The following is a 20,170-nucleotide window of genomic DNA, read 5'->3' as shown; positions in this document are numbered from 1 at the left end:
CATGTTTTTAGCCACTGGGTGTTTGAAAAACTGTTTCCACTCACTGACAGCAAGCAGTCCTGAAAGTGGAGAGGATAGCTATCAGCTCCAGTGCTGGGAATCTATCGCTGCCGCAGAGCTACATATCACGACAGACAGCCAATCAAAGCTCTACTACCACTGTGGAATCTTGGGCATTGTAGTCCAGTCACCGCTACAATCGAGCCTTCAATAAGTGACGTAGAACTGCAAGGCCCGACGCGCACTGGGCGGGAAAAAACAGCCAATCAACGCGGAGAAGCCGCTTTGAACCCCGGGAATTGTAGTTCAGTGCTCGCTACATCCTAGTAATCAGTGCACAGCGCTGAACTACATATCCCATGCTTATATAAATGGACGGAAATTAAAGGCGCCGATGCTCCCGCAGTAAATTTCGGGAGTTGTAGTTTAGGAGAGAACGTGACTGCACGTTCAATTATCAGGAAACGACTACTAGTCCCAGAAAGCTTTTCGGAAGTGTTAAATAAAGGGCCAATAGGAGTGAGAGAGTCGGCGAGCCCGCCCACTCACATGGTCGGAGAAGGTAGGAGCTTTGTGCTTGGGTTGGGAAGTGTTTACATGTGAGCGGAGGGCGCTCTGGTGTTATATACGGGGGCGGCAGGAGGTGGGCACAGACTAATGTACCTGGTGTCTGCTCCATTGCGCCTCATGTATGGGGAGAGCTGAGAAATAGGCTTGTTACCCGTAGCAACAGGAGTCCGGGTACTGATTGGTTACTACTCACAAGGTCTTGCTTTCAGATTTGCATATCTGTATGGGGTGCACTTATTTATCTTTTTTCCTGGAGAGTTAGTGTGACACCTGTGTGGGGGAGAAGCCACAATGGCTGTTATTCCTTGTTCAGATGGGAACTTGCAGCGGAGTGTGCGCAAAGTCTCAGCTGCCGGTTTGGGGGTTTATAAAAAAATCTAAAAGTGTAAATTTCCGCACCCTCGTTATATCCATCTAAAAACCTGGTAACAACGGATCTGGAAAGTGCGATGTGAGAAAAGAGAAGTCGCATCTTGGAGGTTTTCCTCCCGCTAAAGAAAAACCGAATTTCTATAAAAAATTACTGGTGAAGAAAAACAAATAATGGTAATGGCAGAAACTGCAGGAAGAGTAATAAAAAGGGCTGAAATCTGGTGTCTGACCCAGAACGGGATCAACCGTCCCGATACACGGCCCTGGCTGGCAGGAGGCACTGCTTAGTTTCTTCTTTAGAACAATCTGAATTTTATTTATTTTACCACTAAAATAATAAAATATCCATGTTTTGTCATGCTATAGCCGGAGGATCGTGATGATGGGTCCAACAACAAGAGCAAACACCGTCTTAAAAGAAAAAAAAAAAAAGATGGAAATGGGGATTCATATATATATATTTTTTTTTTTTTTTTTTCGATGTGTATAAAATTCCAAATAAGGTGTTCTAAGAAAATACTAATATACTGTGTATGTATCAAGCCACGCCCACTCCACATAGCGACACTCCACACGCAAATCCCTGTCCACACAGCCCACGTTTTTAGCGCACGTGGGCGGAGACACCTTCACCTCGAAGCCACCCTGTAAAACTCAAATGGATAAATACCTGACGAAGCCGAGTGCGGTGAAACGCGCGTCAGGGCTCCTATGTGTTTCTCACACCCCTGCATGCGGCTTTTCAACAAGTCACAAGGTAATGTTCAGACCACTATTGCTGTCTTACCTTATCTGTTTAGTGGGTCATATATTTTATAGGTATTTATTCATTTTCGACCGCTAATGGATATATTTTATATCCATCATGGATTATTACCGCTCCGACTACATACATGCAGCTTTGTTAGGAGATGCGTGTTTCTCTATACACTGCTTTTTTTCCACCATGTGCAGTGTTTTTTCATTTAGCTAGCACTTGCAATCATTTATTTCCCTGATACCTTGTCTATATTTGTGTTTTTGCTATAATAAAATTGACTGTTAAACCCTTTTCCTACATTAGACGTACTATTCCGTCCATGTGACCTGGGACCTAAGTCCCATGGACGGAATAGTACGTCATGCCCTTTAATGCAACATCGCGGTGATCGCATTAAAATGCCGACGCCATCTTACCTCAGGGTGGATGGCCTCGGCATCCCAGGCTGTCTCCTCCCTTGCCCGCCCTTCTGTGCGCTATGATTGGCTGTTCAATTCAGAACAGCCAATCACAACGCTTCTCATTTTCAGCCAATCAGATTGCCTGAAACAACGAGGTCCTAGGCTAGGATCGAGTATCTATGTACTCGATCCTAGGGCAGGTGCCTGGCACCAGGCATCGGTGATAGGCGCGATCGCCGATCTAATCGATCGCATCAATCGCAGCGCACAGCTGTGGAATATCGCCGCTGTGCCCTGCCGGTACCGGCCCGGATCGGTGCTGTAATAGCACTGATCCTAGGTTGGAGCCTAGGACAGGCCCAGCAGGGCCGGCAGGAAGTGGTTGGCGCAATCGATTAGATCGGCGATCGCGCCAACCACAGGGCACAGCTGTGGTCACGCTGTGACCGCTCTGTGCCATGCTGGTGACCTGGCCATGACCTGCTTAGGAATCGGAGCTGTGAGCTCCGATCCTAGGCAGTTGCCATGGTCACCAGGCAGAGCAGGGATTGGTGGATCGATGTAATCATTCGATCCCACCAATGACAGGTCACAGCGGCAATGTGACCGCTCTGACCTGTCTGACATCTCTGCAGGGATTCTCACTCTTGGCTGAGGATTCCTGCAGAGAGGTCAGATGCAGCAAGAGCTCCTGTGCTGGGTATTGTGCTGCCACAGCTTGTAGCATCACAATCCCTGCAGAATAAAGAGAGAAGAAAGAACACTACAACTGTAAGTGTTAACTGATCCCTGATCCCCTGCCCAATCTATCTTTATCCCCTCCACCCCCCCCCCCCTTTTGCGCCCTCTCCGTGCGCAGTTGCCGAGCGTTGAATGATGACGCAGTTCACCGATCAACACTCGCGCCTGCTTTTTTTCCACTCGGCCCCCTTTGCACCACCTCCTCACACAAATTGCGCAGCCGCAAAATTTTGATAAGTGACGCGCATCACTTACCAGAGCTTGTGCCTGCTGTTTTCATTTTTCACCCCTTTTTGTGCCACCTAACTACAACCCTAACTGTTGATTCCTGCCTGATCTCTATTCATCCTCCCCAATCCCCCCCAGCCCCCTCTTTTAACCCCCCTTTTTGCGCCACCTCCGTTCGCAACCGCCGAGCCTTGATTGGTGACAGTTCACCAATCAACACTCGTGCCCGCTTTTTTTTCACTCAGCCCCCTTTGCACCACCTCCGCACACACATCCCGCAGCGCAAAGCGTTAAGTGACGCGCATCACTTATCATAGCTTGTGCCTGCTGTTTTTTCATTTTTCACCCCTTTTTGTGCCACCTAACTACAACCCTAACTGTTGATTCCTGCCCGATCTCTATTCATCCACCCCAATCCCCCCCAGCCCCCTCTTTTTACCCCCCTTTGCGCTGTTTCCGTGTGCACATTTAGCAGCCGCCGAATTTTGATAAGTGACACAATTCACTTATCATAGCTCGTGTCGGCTGTTCTCCATTTTTCTTTTTCACCCCCCCCCTTGCGCTACCCCTGTGTGCACATCCAGCAGCCACTAAATTTTAATAAGTGACGCCGTTCACTTATATCTAGGGCCTGCTGATTTAGACTTTCTTTCACAGGTATTTTTCTCCCCATTTCCTTTTAGCTTTTTCTTACAGAATAGTGTGCCCCATTCACTAGCCCCCCCCCCCCCACACACATACATAGTTATAAATAAAGTACACCCAAGCACCATACTTACACAGAAAAATATCCCGCCCATCACGTTCCTCCCAACAGCGCTATTCAATGGAGGAGACATATGCTTTACTTGCCTCCGATACTGATAGCGAGGGAGAGGATCCCACTTTTCTTTATTTTTCGGATTCTTCATTCTCTTCCCCCTCGGGTCCTGCGGAACCGCCACGCAGACGCTCCAGGACAGAAGATGAGGCAGCGCCCACCATGCCCACAGCTGATTCAGCAGACCCTGTGTGGACCTCGCCCCCCCGAAAATTACGAACCACTGATTCCTGATTTTGTGGCAGAATTAGGAATAAAGTTTGACACCAGAGGCCTCACAGAAATTTACTTTTTCTCTGAGGATTTTTTTAACCTCATGGTGGAGCAAACTAATTTGTACGCTCGGCAATTTTTGGAACAACACACGCGTTCATCATATTCTAACTGGTCTCCTGTGGACACAGTTGAAATGACGCAGTTTTGGGGCCTGGTCCTCCACATGGGTATCCTGAAGAAGCCTGAAATTTGGCAATATTGGAGTGTTGATATTTTATACAACCCTCCAGTGTTCCGAATGGTCATGGTCCGGATGTTTTTTCAGGCCATCCACAAATTCCTGCATTATAACGATAATGCACAGTGTCCCGCACAAGATGACCCCAACTTTGACCGTGTGTTCAAAGTTCGGCCGGTCATCGAACACTTCAACAAAAAGTTTGCTGAAGTGAACGTGCCCAAAAGGGACATCTGCGTGGATGAGTCCTGGGTCCATTTTAAGGGCAGGCTCGGATTCCGTCAATACCTGCCCAGTAAGAGGGCCAGGTACGGAATCAAACTCTATAAGCTGTGTGTGAGTGCCTCAGGGTACACTAGGGTGACCGCAAAAAATCGATGTTGGAATTTTGTCCGTCTGGACCCCACAAAACGATTCCCCTTTCCAGATATTGAGAGAGCCAAAATTTGAGCTCGATCAAACAACGTTAACCCGTGCCGCTCGTCGCTCAAAGTTTGAAAAAATCCAAATTGAGGTATTTTAAGATTTAGGTATTTTGCATAGTCTGTTAGACTATAAAGAATGTGACAACAACATTGCAGAAATAGCCCTGACCAAATTTTCGAACCATTTGTGGTATTTGAATGCAGAGTTGGTGGGATTATCGTTTTTTGATCCCACCATTACAGACAATGAAAAGTTGTTAATGGCTAATAAATTGATCAGTAGCACAGATGAACCATCAGAGCACGCTAGGGTTGTAAATCCAAAAGTTAGGAAAGAAAAATTAAAAGAGGTAGGAAGTAACCGACTTTAACGACCTTCTGACAAAAGATGAAGAACAAAAGCAATATGTCCTGCAAGTTGTAAGCAAATGCCGAGCATTATATTCTGACGTTTCAAAAACTACTTTAACAAAAGCTCTAGAATAGATTAGATAACTATGTAAAATTATCAACTCATGTAGGTTAGCGTGCTCTGATGGTTCATCTGTGCTACTGAGCAATTTATTAGCCATTAACAACTTTTCATTGTCTGTAATGGTGGGATCAAAAAACGATAATCCCACCAACTCTGCATTCAAATACCACAAATGGTTCGAAAATTTGGTCAGGGCTATTTCTGCAATGTTGTTGTCACATTCTTTATAGTCTAACAGACTATGCAAAATACCTAAATCTTAAAATACCTCAATTTGGATTTTTTCAAACTTTGAGCGACGAGCGGCACGGGTTAACGTCGTTTGATCGAGCTCAAATTTTGGCTCTCTCAATATCTGGAAAGGGGAATCGTTTTGTGGGGTCCAGACGAACAAGATTCTGACATTTCCCCCCCCCCCCCCCCCATATGAGATCCGGTCACCCTAGGGTACACCCACAGGTTTAGAGTGTACGAAGGAAAGGACACCAGGATTCAACCCCCTGAATGTCCTGGGAGTGAGTGGGGGAAAATGTGTGGGATTTGGATCACCCACTGCTGGATATAGGTTATCACTTCTACACTGATAACTTTTATACCAGCGTCCCACTCTACAAATCCCTCTCTGCGTGAGGTACCGCAGCCTGCGGTACTGTCTGCAAAAATCAGAGAGGCCTCCCTGTTATCGGCTCATTTTCTCGTTCACCTTTGATGTCCGATGAACTCCCTCTGCTGGTGAAAGGAGGTGGTAAAACTGATTTGGGTGGGAGAGACCTGTCACCTGAACAGGTGGATTGCGATTGGACATCCGGAATCTGAGTGGATATAAGGCAGCCAACGCCCTGTAGGGTTGCTGGTGATTTCTCTGCTCTGAGCTCTGGCCTCCAGTTCAGTTCCTGTCTTCTAAAGCTAAGTTTTTGCTCTGTTATTATTCCATGAGATTTTGTCTGATTTGCTTAGTTTTGTGTTCAGCCAGCCCCGGCTGGGGCTTTGCTGAATTTCCATTTTTGGCCCTGATCGGTTAATTCTCTTTTGCTCTGTCTTCAGAATATATCGGAGTGCTGATATAGGGATTTTGAAGTCTAGTGACTTCAGGGCCGTTTTTCCTATCAGACGTGTTGGGACATTTTTGGTAGGGTTTTTACGGATTGCAGCCAGCATCTTTTCTGTCCTTTCCTATCTAGTTAGTTGGGCCTCATCGTTTGCTCTGCCCGTCTTTCTGTCTGTGTTTGTGTTTTCATCTGTTTTCACCGTCAATACATGTTGGGGGCTGTCTCTTGCTTTGGGGTCTGCTCTGGGGCAGTTTAGATTTCCCCTTTCTTTCTTTAGGCTTATTTAGTTCTCCAGCTGTGACGAGGTGTCTAGGACCACTGTAGTAACACTCCACGGCTACTGTTAGTTGTTGTGAATAGGATCAGGGGTCTGCAATCCGCTAGCTACCAACCTCTCTGGTTTTCTGGACTTAGCTTGTATTTTACCCTTCGCCACGACAGCACCCACTGGAGGTATCGGATCCGCCCCATTTGGAACAGGAAACCCTACAGGAAAGATAAAAGGGGCGGTCCGCCTTTCCTCCTCAGTTTTGGTTTCCTGTTCCAAACGGAGCCACGATATCCTTCAGGAAAAGAATACCTGGGCCAGGCATGCCGCCTGTGCAGTCTCCTTGGGAACGGCAGGGACTGCGGTCCAGAGGCAGCGTCGGGGGAGATTCCGTTAGACGGCTCCCCCCTCGTCTGGTGAGCGAAGGGTGATGACGGGGTCCGGGGAGGGCCGCCCCGTCTCACCCAGGAGAGCGCCGGCAGGCACCGGGACGCACTGCTGCTGGGAGCGGTAAGAGCGCCAGTGGCGCAGAAGAAAAAAAAAAAAAAAGGATGGAGGTCTCCTTTTTGAATGGAGGCGCCAGCGGCGGTAGCGGTACATGGAGAAGGGGACCGCGTGGAGAGCACAGTCTCCTGACCCCCCCCCGGAAGTAATGGTTGAACTTCCGGGGCGGGATGGCTGAGAGAGCGTCGGGGGCGCGCGCGCGGTGATCCCTGGGAGGAGGAGCAACTTCCGGGGGGACGGCAGAGGGGAAAAAAAAAAAAAAAAAAATGTCGTCCCCAACGGAAGCACACGCTCCAGCGGGGGATTCTGCAGTAGGTAGCTCCACCAGGGACCGCAACACTGGCCGCAGAAATGAGGCAGGAGAATCAAGGCCTAGGACGTCTCAGCCATCTGATCCGGTAATATAAGGCTTCACTGGGTGAGTGTGCAAAGTATATACTCTGCCTACTAAGCTGACCTCTCCTACCCCCCCCCCCCCCCGCCTTGGTGTCCCCTTCTAGACCAAGAAAAAGGATAAATCCAAGCATAAAGAATGTGCGCTATGCTCGGAACCTCTCCCTGACTCCTACCCTAAGAAGCTCTGTAAACAGTGCACCAAAGAGACAAAGCAAGGGACCGCATTGTTGACAAAGGACATTAGCGCTATAATCATGGAGGAGATACAGGCTATTAACGCGCCAAAACTCCCTCAGAGACTGGCAGCAAGAAGCAGTTAACCCTCAGCTCAGAGTCAGAAGAAGAAGGGGGGTTAATCTCTGACTCCTCACTAACATCCTCGTCATCATCAGACATGGAGGGACAGTCATGTTTCCCCCTAGACAGTGTGGACAACCTAGTCAAGTCGGTGAGAAGCACTATGGGGTGTGAGGAACCAAGGGGTGCCCAAACCGCACAGGACATAATGTTTGCGGGGTTGGCTGAAAAGAAAAGGAGAGCGTTCCCGGTAATACCGGCAATTAAGGCCCTAATAAAGAGGGAATGGGAAAAAAATGACCAAAGAAGTTTTCTCCCATCAGCCTCAAAAAGAAAGTATCCTTTCAGAAGCCAGCGGTAGCCAGCACATGCACCACTGATCCATGCTCGTGTGGTTGGACCAGCTGGATCAACAAATCGAGCAAAAGGTGTCCAGAGAAAAATTAAGGGCCGCTATCCCATTGATAAGGGGGGCAGCTGCCTTTATGGCTGATGCGTCGGCAGACACTCTACGGCTGGCAGCAAGATCAGCAGCTCTAGTGAACAACGCCAGAAGGGCGTTGTGGATGAAGAGCTGGAAGGGGGACGCGCAATCAAAGGCTAAGATCTGTGCAACCCCGTGTGAGGGTGAGTTTCTCTTTGGGAAAGCCCTAGACGAGATACTCGCCAAAGGAAAGGAAGAAGGCGTTCCCTGACTCTTCTATCCCTTTCTATAGGAGAACCTTTAAGAGGCGACCGTTTGGAAGAAGGAGGCAAACGGAAAGACCAAATAGATGGGCCACAAAAGAAGAGAAACAAAAGGGTACCATGTTCAGGGGTCCAACGTTCCGAAGGGAAAATAGAAATTAAAGAATCAGACCCACCTGTAGGGGGTAGATTACGGTTCTTTTATCCAAAATGGGAACAAATATCCTCAAACCCATGGATCTTGAGTATTATTAAAGAAGGAATGAAAATAGAATTCCTTCAAAATCCTTATGATTTCTTTGTCCTAACCCGCCTTAACTCTATGGCCCAACAAAAGGCCCTCGAAGAAGAGATTCGGAGCCTACTATGCAAAGGGGTTTTAGTAGAGGTCCCAGAGGGACAGGAAGGTAGAGGCTTCTACTCTCCCTTATTTTTAATTTCCAAACCAGATGGTACATTTAGAACAATTATTAATTTAAGGAAGCTTAATACGTTTATTAAAAATTATAAGTTTAAGATGGAATCAATCAGATCCACCATAAAGCTTCTCTTTCCAAATTGTGTGATGGCGGGGATTGACTTAAAAGATGCTTATTATCATCATCCTATCCATAATAGATACCAAAAATATCTAAGGGTCGCAGTGGTATTCGATGGCAAGGTCCGTCATTTTCAATACACAGCCATGCCTTTCGGCCTCTCAACAGCACCAAGAATCTTCACCAAGGTGATGGCAGAGGTGATGGCCTATGTTCGTCAAAAAGATACTTTAATCGTACCTTACTTAGACGACTTCCTAATAATCGGGAACTCGGATACCCAATGTACCGAAAGAGTGGCTGATGCAATCTCGTCTTTACAGGACCTAGGCTGGATCATCAATATACAGAAGTCCAGGCTCGTTCCGCAATCCCTCCAGATGTTTTTGGGGTTCCAATTGAACTCCATAACCCAGAAATGTCTACTGCCGCAGGTAAAGATTGCACTAACAAAAGAGAAAGTAGAGGCAGCCATAGATAGACCACGCATGTCTCTGAGAGGGGCAATGTCGCTATTAGGGTCGCTAGATTCCTGTGCCCCTGCAGTCCGGTGGGCCCATTATCATGTCCGCACACTCCAGCATCAGATCCTCCAGGAGGAGAGGCGACATGGTGGTCACCTCGAGAGCAAGATAACTCTAACGCAGGAGGTCTTGACTTCTCTGGAATGGTGGTTAGAGGATGACCATCTATCCTCAGGAGTCCCATGGGTCATAGTACCATCTAGTATCCTGACCACCGACGCTAGCCCCCAAGGCTGGGGAGCCCATATGGGGAATAGTTTTTGTCAAGGAAGATGGAATAGAGAGGAAAGAGAATACTCGTCTAATTTAAAAGAACTGACAGCAGTATACTATGCTCTACATTATTTCCTTCCACAGCTCCAACAGAAACATGTCAGGATCCTGTCGGACAACACCACCACAGTGGCCTACATAAACAGACAAGGAGGTACTCGATCAGAGACTCTGATGTCTTCTGCGGCAAGAATCTTAGACTTAGCCGAAAGCAATTTGTTGTCCCTCTCAGCTCTTCATATCAGAGGAGAGGACAATCAAGAAGCAGATTTCTTAAGCCAACACACACTTCGGCAAGGGGAGTGGTGCCTCAATCACCAAATCTTCCAGAACATAGTGGCTCTATGGGGACTTCCTCAAGTGGACCTCTTTGCCACAAGGGAAAACAGACAAACAAAGACCTTTGCTTCCCTGTCTCCAGCAGATCACCCAGACATACTGGATGCCCTCCAGGCCCCATGGAGATTCAAGCTGGCATACGCCTTCCCTCCATTGATTCTCCTGCCACAAGTGATTCAGAAAATCAGAGAGGAAAAGGCGAGAGTAATCCTGATGGCACCATTCTGGCCCAAGAGACCGTGGTTCTCGTGGCTACGAATTATGCCAGTGACAGACCCTTGGGTTCTCCCCTCAGACCCCAACCTACTCTCCCAAGGCCCTTTCTTCCACCCTCAAGTGGACAACTTACACTTGACGGCGTGGAACTTGAAAGGCACCTATTAAGATCAAGAGGGTTTTCGCAATCATTAATTACTACGCTCCTGCAGAGCAGGAAGCAGTCCACAACCCAAATTTATAAAAGAATATGGAAGAAATTCCTAGAGTTTCATACAGCATCTCATACAGCAGAAGTCCCGATAGTCCCTATCTTAGAGTTCCTACAAAAGGGAAAGGAATTGGGCTTGTCAGTAAACACACTAAAAGTACAGGTGTCTGCGTTGGGGGCGCTGTATGGCCATAATATAGCAGGAAATAAGTGGATATCACGATTCATTACGGCATGTGAAAGAATAACTCCGGTTCACATACCCACAATCCCTACATGGGACTTAAACTTGGTGTTAGACGCCCTTACAGAACAACCTTTTGAACCGATAGATACGATAGCCCTTAAATATTTATCATTTAAGACGGCCCTCTTGGTAGCACTGACATCCGCTAGGAGAGTGGGTGATATCCAGGCCCTGTCCATAGATCCACCCTTTTTGCAGGTATATCGGGATAGATTAATATTGAAGCCAGACCCCTCATACCTGCCTAAGGTATCAACAAGGTACCATAGGTCTCAGGAGATACTCCTCCCAACCTTCTTTGAAGATCCCTCCACTCCGGAAGAGCAGAAATTCCACACTTTGGACGTCAGAAGAACTGTCCTAAAGTATATTGAAAGGTCCGAGAGCTGGAGGCAGTGTAGGGCTCTCTTCATTTCTTTTCAGGGCTGTAAAAAAGGGTATGGAGTCACAAAGAGCACCATTTCCCGATGGATCAGGGATGCCATTCGTTTAGCCTACTCTGCAAAAAATGAAGAACCTCCGGGAAACATCAGAGCACATTCCACCAGAGCAATGGCGGCTTCCTGGGCGGAGAGGGGAGACGTTCCAATTGAAACCATATGTAAGGCGGCAATTTGGTCATCCCCTTCTACCTTCTATAGACACTATAGACTTGATCTTTCGTCTACCTCTGACCTAAGCTTTGGCAGGACTGTCCTTGGCACGGTGGTCCCACCCAGGTGATGGTCTCTGGAATCTCTCCAGTGGGTGCTGTCGTGGCGAAGGGTAAAAAGCCGGATTACTTACCGGTAATGCTCTTTTAATGAGTCCACGACAGCACCCGCTCACTTCCCTCCCTGCTACAAATATCAATGTTAAAAGTATATCTGGTAAAGATATAAGACATTGCCTAATCCTTGGCGGTCCTCCTGGTACTCTGAAATGCAAAACTGAGGAGGAAAGGCGGACCGCCCCTTTTTTCTTTCCTGTAGGGTTTCCTGTTCCAAATGGGGCGGATCCGATACCTCCAGTGGGTGCTGTCGTGGACTCATTAAAAGAGCATTACCGGTAAGTAATCCGGCTTTTTTGTTTTCTCCTCCGGTGACTCATTCATAACACCTCCCGAAGACACTACTTGGGCAGATGCTCTGAAAAGGTGAGAGCAGGGCCCAATGTAGCGACCACCTCCTGGTGGTCAAGGACAAGAGGGATGTCCTCTTGACCACCATACATTATGATGGCAGCGCCCTCAGCACTGTACGGGGGACCTCTACACAGGTCAGCAAACCTGAATGTGTGCTGGGGTACAATAAAAACATGGGGGGGATGTTGATCGCTCCGATAAACTCCTCCATCCGTACAATGCTTTGAGAAAGGCCAAGGTGTGGTACAAAAAGCTGGCCGTGCACATCGTCCAATTGGCACTGCTCAACGCATTCCTGCTGTCACAATGTGCATGCCACACCGATACGTCGTACATTGAGTTCCAGGAGGTTGTGGTTAAAGCCCTGATGTTTGGCACTCTGGAAGGAGCGGGCCCCAGTACTTCCGGAACTGAAGGTGCTCGTATTGTACCAGGTCAGCATTTCCCGGGGGAGGTCCCGCAAACTGAAAAAAGAGGTAAATCCCAAAAAAGCTGCCAAGTGTGTTACAAAAATGGAATACGCAAGGACACCATTTATCAATGCGACACCTGCCCCGAAAAACCTGACTTGTGTATGAAGGATTGCTTCAAATTGTACCACACCTCAATGCACTACTAAATTACTTTACGGGAAACATTAGATTAGTTCCTTAGGGGGTCTAGTTTCCAAAATGTGGTCACTTGTGGGGGGTTTCCACTGTGTAGGCAGATCGGGGGCTAGTCAAATGCAACATGGCGTCCAATCTCAATTCCAGCCAATTTTAGGTTGGTTGAAATAGTCAAACTGCGCTGCTTCCCTTCCAAGCCCTGCCATGCGCCCAAACAGTGGTCCCCTCACATATAGAGTATCAGCGTACTCAGGACAAATTGGACAACAACTTTTGTGGTCCAATTTCTCCTGTTACCCTTGGGAAAATAAAAAAAATGTTGCTAACAGATCATTTTTGTGACTAAAAAGTTAAATGTTAATTTTTTTTCCTTCCATGTTGCTTCTGCTCCTGTGAAGCGCCTGAAGGGTTAATAATCTTCTTGAATGTAGTTTTGAGCACCTTGAGGGGTGCAGTTTTTAGAATGGTGTCACTTTTGGGTATTTTCTGCCATATAGACCTCTCAAAGTGACTTCAAATGTGAGGTGGTCCCTAAAGAAAAAAAAATGCTTTTGTAAATTTTGTTGGAAAAATGAGAAATCGCTGGCTGGTCAACTTTTAACCCTTATAACTTCCTAACAAAAAAAAAAAATTTTGTTTCCAAAATTGTGCTGATGTAAAGTAGACATGTGGGAAATGTTATTTATTAACTATTTTGTGTCACATAATTCTCTGGTTTAAGGGCATAAAAATTCAAAGTTTGAAAATTGCGAAATTTTCGCCTTATTTCCATTTTTTTCTTAAATAAATACAAGTTATAGCAAAGAAATTTTACCACTAACATGAAGTACAATATGTCACGAGAAAACAGTCTCAGAATCGCCTATATCCGTTTAAGCATTCCAGAGTTATGACCTCATGAAGGGACAGTGGTCAGAATTGTAAAAACTGGGCGGGAATTAACGTGAAAACCACCCTTGGGAGTAAAGGGGTTAATATACCCCCTTCTCTATGATTGTAATTTTTTTTTATGACCATATATTCTAAATGGAAATTAAATCTTTACTGGGACCTTTTTATTATAAGTTCCTAGTGCTTTCTGCCTTTGTTGAGTGGCTGTATCTTTTAGCGGCCAAAACAGCTGACAGGTTCACTTTAAATCCCCTTTTCATCTTATTTGGATTTTTCCCTGTTTTTCTGTACATTTGGTCACAACTACAACTCGTCCCTCCCCAAAACAAACACCAATCCTTTGTACCTTTCTGTGGATGGAAAAATAAAAAGTGGTGGTGGGAAGCAAAAATGCTAAGGCGATGTGCCCTCGTTGCAGAGACGCTGTGGAAATGTCCGCAACTCCCCGCTGCGGGTAAAACGCATCTGGAATTCGCATGCTTTTTCCCGCAAATCACAAGCATTTTTAGTTTGCGGAATGCTTGCTCTTTTCCACGCTTGGAAAGGTGATTGAGAGGTTGGTCACACACAAGCATAGTGCTTGACAAGTGTGACCAACTTTTTACTATTGATGCTGCCTGTGCAACATCTACAGTAAAAGAATGTAAAAAATAAAATAAATATGGTTATTCTCACCTTCTGACGGCCCCTGATCTCCTCAGCAGCTCTCCCGGTACGTTCCGTTCCCAGGGATGCATTGTGCGAAGGACCTTTGTGACGTCACGCTCGTGCATCCCTGGGAACGGAAGATGCTGGCAGCGTGGCTGAGAGGTGGGAGGGTTTAGAGGGCCGCCAGAAGGTGAGAATATCACCAATTTTTATAAGAATATGGTACCCAGGGCCTGGAGGAGAGTCTCCCCTCCTCCAGACCCTGGGTACCAGCGGCACATGAAGTGCTCACTTTACGCATGGTGGGCATAGTCACAGAAATAATGGGCATGCTGCGGATTTTACTGGTAAAAGTTTGCAGCATGGGCACAACAATTGCAGCATCCCATAGGATTGCATGGGAATGTGTTTCAATAGCGTTTTTTAAGCATTTCCACTGTGGGGAAAAAAGCGGCAAAAAAGCAACATGTGCACACAGCCTAAATGTCTTCATCCTGAAGGGGTTCCAGGCGCTGAGCTGTCCTGTAAATGTTCCAGCAGATCCCTTGTGTTGCTGTGGACGATCCTCGGCGGCTCCGTTCTCCTCTCTTGTGTTTTGATCCTTTTCTCTGGTTCTTACAAGGAGCCGCGACTCCTCCATGTGACGCTGTGAGATCGGGAGGCCCTATAGAGCGGAGCACTGTTATCGGCTACCTCCTGAGTGGAGCGGAGAACGAACCGCAGACCCCAACCTCTGCATCATGGGGGGGGGGGGGGTCCCAGCGATCATCATTATCCTATGGATAGGGGATAACATGATGATTTTTTTTTTTTTATAGTGTTAAGTCCCCAATGACAGTCCTCCACCTCCTATTCTTACATCTATCTTTCACGTCACCGCTTCTGCCAGTCAGTGGTGGTGATCACGTGTGGCGAGTGATTGGTTGCGGTGTTCCTGTGACGTGCAGGAACTGAATAGGTGTGTGATGGATGATGAGACACCCCCGGCCTGTAACTGCCCACGATGGACCCTCGTCTCAGCTACAATCGTCCTCTTCTCTTTCCAGGGCAGTGTACGTTTGGAGATGGAGACAATGGAGAAGGCGGAGGCCATACTGAACCACACCCTGGAGATTATCTGCCTCCTTACTACAGAGGTGAGGAGCCATTACCTGGCCTGGGATTGCTCGGCCCTTCCAAGTGTTTTTCGTTCTTAAATGCATGTATCTATTGTTTAAAATAACATTTGCATCTTATCAAAAACCTTTCTGTACAGCTTCTGTATTGTACGGTATATACCTGCCTGCAGGGGGAGTTAACTGAGAAGCCATCAGTGAGCTTGCTCTGCTGGAAGAGTTTATATCTTCTCGGCTGATCTTTGAGGCTGCATATCAATCAGCTGAGAAGGATAATAAGTCATTGACACTCCCGGCTGAGTGAGTTCGCAGACTGTGCTTTACACCAAGTTAATTAAAAGGCTAAATTTGCATCATTACTTCTTGGGTTAATAACATTGCAACGGAAAAGAACAACTTCCAAAATCAGCAGAGCAGGAACAATTGGAGGAGAAACTCTTAACCCCCTCACCCTTGGTCCTTTTTTTTTTTTTTTTTTTTTTTTTTTCGCTCCCCTTCTTCCCAGAGCCGTAACATTTTTACTTTTCCATCATTATGGCCATGTGAGGGCTTATTTTTTGCTGAACAAGTTGTACTTTTGAACAACAGCATTGATTTTACCATATAGTATACTGGAAAGCGGGGGGGGGGGGGGGATCTAAGTGCAGAGAAATTGCAAAAAACCTTCTTAAAATTCCACAATTGTTTTTTTGGGTTTTTACTTACTACGTTCACTATATGGTAAAACTGACCCGGCAGTAAGATTTCTCTGGTCAGTCCACAGATGCCAAACATGTGTAGAATTATTTTATTTAGGTGGTGAAAAAAAATTCCTAAATTCATTGTTGGTCAGTAGTTTTGTGTCTCACACTCTTCTTCCAGAATTATATTCTTGTGAAGAGAGAGGTCGATGGAAACAACTGCGTCTACAGCCTCCGCATGGCGGAAGTTCATGACGACGGCCCAGACTCTTCAGCGACTCCATCGGATCTCTCATTCACCCTCCTGGGAATAGAAGACCGAAATCAGAAGAAGATCCTAGAGCTGACCAATAAGATGATCCGGCTGCTGACATGTGAGGTGGGGAATTCAGGGCAAGAGGATTCTAAAAAGCATTTAAAGGGGTTGTCCAAATACAGAAGCCTCCTCGAAAAGCACAAAACACTCAAAATTTACCATCTTGGAAATTTTTTGAACATAGTATTTTTTTTCTTGTCTCTATATAGGATAGGCCTGTTTCACACTTCAGTTATTTGACGTCAGTCAAAATCCGCCATTTTTTTTCCCCATAGACTTACATTAGCAGCGGATTTTGACTGATGGTCATCCGTTTTTTGACGGATCTGTTAGAATTTGTGTCCGCCGACGGTCAATGTAACGTTTCTTTCCAGCGGCGGGCTGCTATTTTAAACTGCGCATGCCCGCAAGATCGTCCATTTGATGCAGTTTAACCCTAAACTGCGTTCTGGAAGCGGCGAAAAAAGTCTCTTTTTCATTCTTTTTCTTTTTTTTTCTTTTTTTTTTTTTGCGGTCGATGGGTGTCCAGCTATCAGACCTTCAGTGAGCGCAGATAATGTACTGTATGCTCGGTGCAAAACCCTTCACAGCTGTTCCCATCTTACTGCTTGTATTTCAGGTGCCCTTAAAGTGTCAGGATGTGGCGGTTTATTTCTCCAAGGAAGAATGGGAATATCTGGAGGGACACGGAGAACATTACAACTACAAGCGACCGGGCGAAGCCAAAGGTGGGCAGGGGCAGGTCTGGGGACCTACGGGTGTGTGTGGGGGTGCTGGCGGGGCCGGAGCCTGCAGGTTTGATCTGCATCCCCACTACCAAGAAGGCTTGATGAGGAACACGTCACTTAAAGGGGTTTTCCATCTCAACATACCTGTATTGAAATGGTCAAGTAATGCTTGTTAATAGTTGTGGTCCCAAAACGAAAACGAATCATCTATTCTTGTGATGCGTTTCTGATTGCAGGGGTCCCATGGGGGTTTCTAAGGATTCGATGCCTATAGGACTGATGGAGATTGTAGCACTTGGCGATCTGTCAGTCCCATAGGGAGTAAATGGAGCAGAGGGCACATTCACCAACACCACAGGGTCTCGTGATTGCTCTACGTCTCATCTCTACTTGATCAGAATCCTTCCTATCACTTCAATACATCTTTTGATTTTGAGACGACCCTTTCATCTCCCTCCCCCAGAACTTCTTTCCATGAACCACCAGGACATTGAGCAGAGTATCTCAGCCCAGCATCGTATTAAAGAGGAGCCGGACACCGGAGAGTATGAGGGTAATGCTGAAAGTCAAGAAAAGGGACAATTAGAGCTGATGAGTCCCCCTGATCTGGGCAGCCTTCACTTTTGTGGCCAGTGTCCTGGGCGCCTCGGATATATCCTGAGCCCCATGACGTCCTGATACATAAGTCAGTGCCCATTCATATCAATGGATGGCCTATAATACAGGATGTGTCCCGTACAGCGAGGGACGTCTTTCTGGCCAAGCGTGAGGAACGTGAACAGTGGACCTCAGGAGTTCATCATTGGGTGTATTATATCATTACTTTTTTCTTTTTCTACCCTTTAGTTAGGAGGCATATCTTTGACCCGGGAGACCAGCTCCGCTGATATGTTCCATCATTCTGATTTTTAGAAGTTCAGCTGACATGTCTACCCCCGTGTCATGTGAAGTCTGAGCCTGGAAACGGCAACAATGAGGAGGCAGCGGACAGAATCCACACAGGTAAAATGGCAAGCAATGAGGGGGTCGTACATATGAGATATTTAGCAGCCGTGTCCTCAGACTTGGGCAGCACTGTTATCTAATGTGCATGGGGGGTCTCCTGACTCATCCTGATGGCGGATGTTGAGGATCTGGACTTTGGTTTGTAATTTTCTGATCCTATCATTCTTGGAGAGACCTGGTGCCTGACACGGCCGCCTTCGGGGCAGTGATAGATGGCTGTCAGACGGACGAGTACCTTGTAGGTAACTATTGCTGTTCTGACCCTTTAGGTTCTCCTCAATGTTTGTCTTCTGTCATAAGTCACATCTCTGAAAAACCTGATGATGTCTACAACACTCGGCTGACGACACTAGGTAAAATATCTATCTGGGGTGTTATATAGATGGGTGTTGTCCGATGACCTGCACCACCAGCCACTTCTGTTTACTTTACCTACAACCACAAGGAGGGAAATTAAAGAGATTGTCCACTTCTTAAATATGGAATCAGATTAGTTGATGTCCAACATCTGGTTCCAAAATCTGTGTGCAGCACCAGCTGGATGTAAATGGTGCTGTCTCACCACAGCTCTACGCACTTGCTAACCGTTCTCGGGTCCTTCAGTCCACCTCCCATTAACTTCAATAGAAGTTGACCTCCAGAACCTGAGAATGGCCACTACACAGCTCTGTACCTTGTTCACATAGTCACCAGAGGAGCTGATAACAGCTGATCGGTGGGAGTGTTGGGTGTCTTCCCCCACACTCTTCGGCTATATACGGCCTATCCTGAAGATAGACCATCAATATCGAAGTAGTGGACGATTCCTTTAAGCATTACATGAAGTAAATTTGCCATCTCTGTAATGGATAACTAATGGGGTCCCTTCCACCTAGAGGGCTTGTTTTATCAAAGCTCTGAAATAATTATTCAGATGGTGGTGGAGAATAACAGTTCGTTCGGGTTTTTTTTTTTTTTTTTTTTTTTTTCTTCTACCAGATAATGACTTCATCAGAGATCCGACTGTGAAATCAGAAATCATCTACCAATTAACAGTCACCAATAAAAGATGCCGAAAGTCGAGGTCTGGAGCGAAGACTTCTCCTTGTGGACTGTGCAGGAAAAGATTCGCCAGCAAGGCGTCTCTCAGCCGTCACCTGAAAATTCACTTGGGGGACAAGGAGTTTCAATGTGACACGTGCGGGAAGAGGTTTTCCTGCCGGAATCATGTGGAAGCCCACCAACGGATCCATACCGGGGAGAGACCGTTCTCCTGTGCGGAGTGTGGACGGAGATTCACGAACCATTCCCATCTAGTGCTCCACAAGGTAGTCCACACCAAAGAGAAGCCGTACACATGTCCTGTTTGCGGGAGAGGATTCACTAGGCAATCAAGCGTGGTCAAGCACTCTGGAATGCACGCAGAGAAGAAACCTTACATGTGCAATGAGTGCGGCAAGAGTTACTGCCAATACGCCAACTTGGTGGTACACAAACGATTGCATTCTGGGGAGAAGCCGTACACCTGCAAACATTGCGAGAAAGGGTTTATCTGTAAAGCCACCATGCTGAGACACGAGATGTCGCACTCTGGAGAGAAGCCATTCGCCTGTCCCCAGTGTGAGAAGTGTTTCATGGACAACTCAACTCTCAACAAACATAAACGGAGAGTCCACGTCAACTCCTAGCAGACTCTGGCTGCTCGCTGGGAGAGCGGAGATGTGAGGCCTTGATATGGAATTGTGTAATGACTGCTCTGCTTGGAGGTCCTTGAAGAGCTGGCGATGACTAGACTAGACAGTAGTATGATGTCTTCTCAACCAAGAGCCTGGTGTTCCATTGGCTGAATGGTGTGGAGGAGCCACAATGTAGCCAAGGTCTGGGATGCATCAACAATTGTAATGTTTTTCAGAAGGGTGGTGATGTCTATTGGATTTTTTGTTTTTCAGTGTTAATCACTGTTTCTGTTCCAAAGATATAAAATAAAATTATGCTAAATGACTGTGTATTGTATCATTGAGAGGTGACGGGTTAAACGGGAACAGAGTTACCCAAGTAGGTAGATGGGAGACAGGAAACAAGAATGACCGTTGCAGTAAGGTTTTCTGCCAATGTGATGTTTTTGAAGTTGATCCACTTCAAAAATTGTTTAAAAGCTCTTGAAAGACTCTTTACTTCTAGTGTAAAAACACTTTGATGGTCACAAGTTCCATCTTTTGAGTATTTTAGGTTTTTGCCTCAGGTTTTGCAAATGGCTGGTGGAGTAGTGTATATCCCGTCT

General features: G+C 46.6%; 1 protein-coding gene across 2 annotated transcripts; it reads left to right on the top strand.

Moving 5' to 3' along the window:
• Positions 1-412: 412 nt before the first annotated feature.
• LOC141051802 (uncharacterized) lies at positions 413-19,891 on the top strand. Of its 2 annotated transcripts, XM_073548834.1 has the most exons (8): positions 414-562; positions 15,113-15,202; positions 16,043-16,240; positions 16,797-16,905; positions 17,369-17,458; positions 17,818-17,907; positions 18,180-18,263; positions 18,889-19,891. In XM_073548834.1, the coding sequence occupies exons 2-8, from the start codon at positions 15,131-15,133 to the stop codon at positions 19,575-19,577; spliced, it is 1,332 nt and encodes a 443-aa protein (XP_073404935.1). In that variant the 5' UTR covers positions 414-562; positions 15,113-15,130; the 3' UTR covers positions 19,578-19,891. The 2 variants fall into 2 exon arrangements, with proteins under 2 accessions (XP_073404936.1, XP_073404935.1); XM_073548835.1 differs by lacking the exon at positions 17,369-17,458 and having other exon boundaries at positions 413-562.
• Positions 19,892-20,170: the final 279 nt, after the last annotated feature.

Source organism: Dendrobates tinctorius, unplaced genomic scaffold, assembly GCF_039654945.1.
Source record: "Dendrobates tinctorius isolate UK_male_01 unplaced genomic scaffold, ASM3965494v1 ptg000158l, whole genome shotgun sequence".
NCBI classification, from domain to species: Eukaryota; Metazoa; Chordata; class Amphibia; order Anura; family Dendrobatidae; genus Dendrobates; species Dendrobates tinctorius.
The sequence above is the reverse complement of the archived record's forward strand: the minus strand, read 5'-3'. Positions and strand labels throughout refer to the sequence as shown.

What these genes read in the sequence shown, in the direction of transcription:
- LOC141051802 (XM_073548834.1), top strand. Translation starts at nt 15,131, where the DNA reads ATGGAGACAATGGAGAAGGCGGAGGCCATACTGAACCACACCCTGGAG. An exon ending in TCTGCCTCCTTACTACAGAG is followed by an intron (nt 15,203 to 16,042) that starts GTGAGGAGCCAT and finishes CTCTTCTTCCAG; the next exon opens with AATTATATTCTTGTGAAGAG. An exon ending in CACTCGGCTGACGACACTAG is followed by an intron (nt 18,264 to 18,888) that starts GTAAAATATCTA and finishes TTCTTCTACCAG; the next exon opens with ATAATGACTTCATCAGAGAT.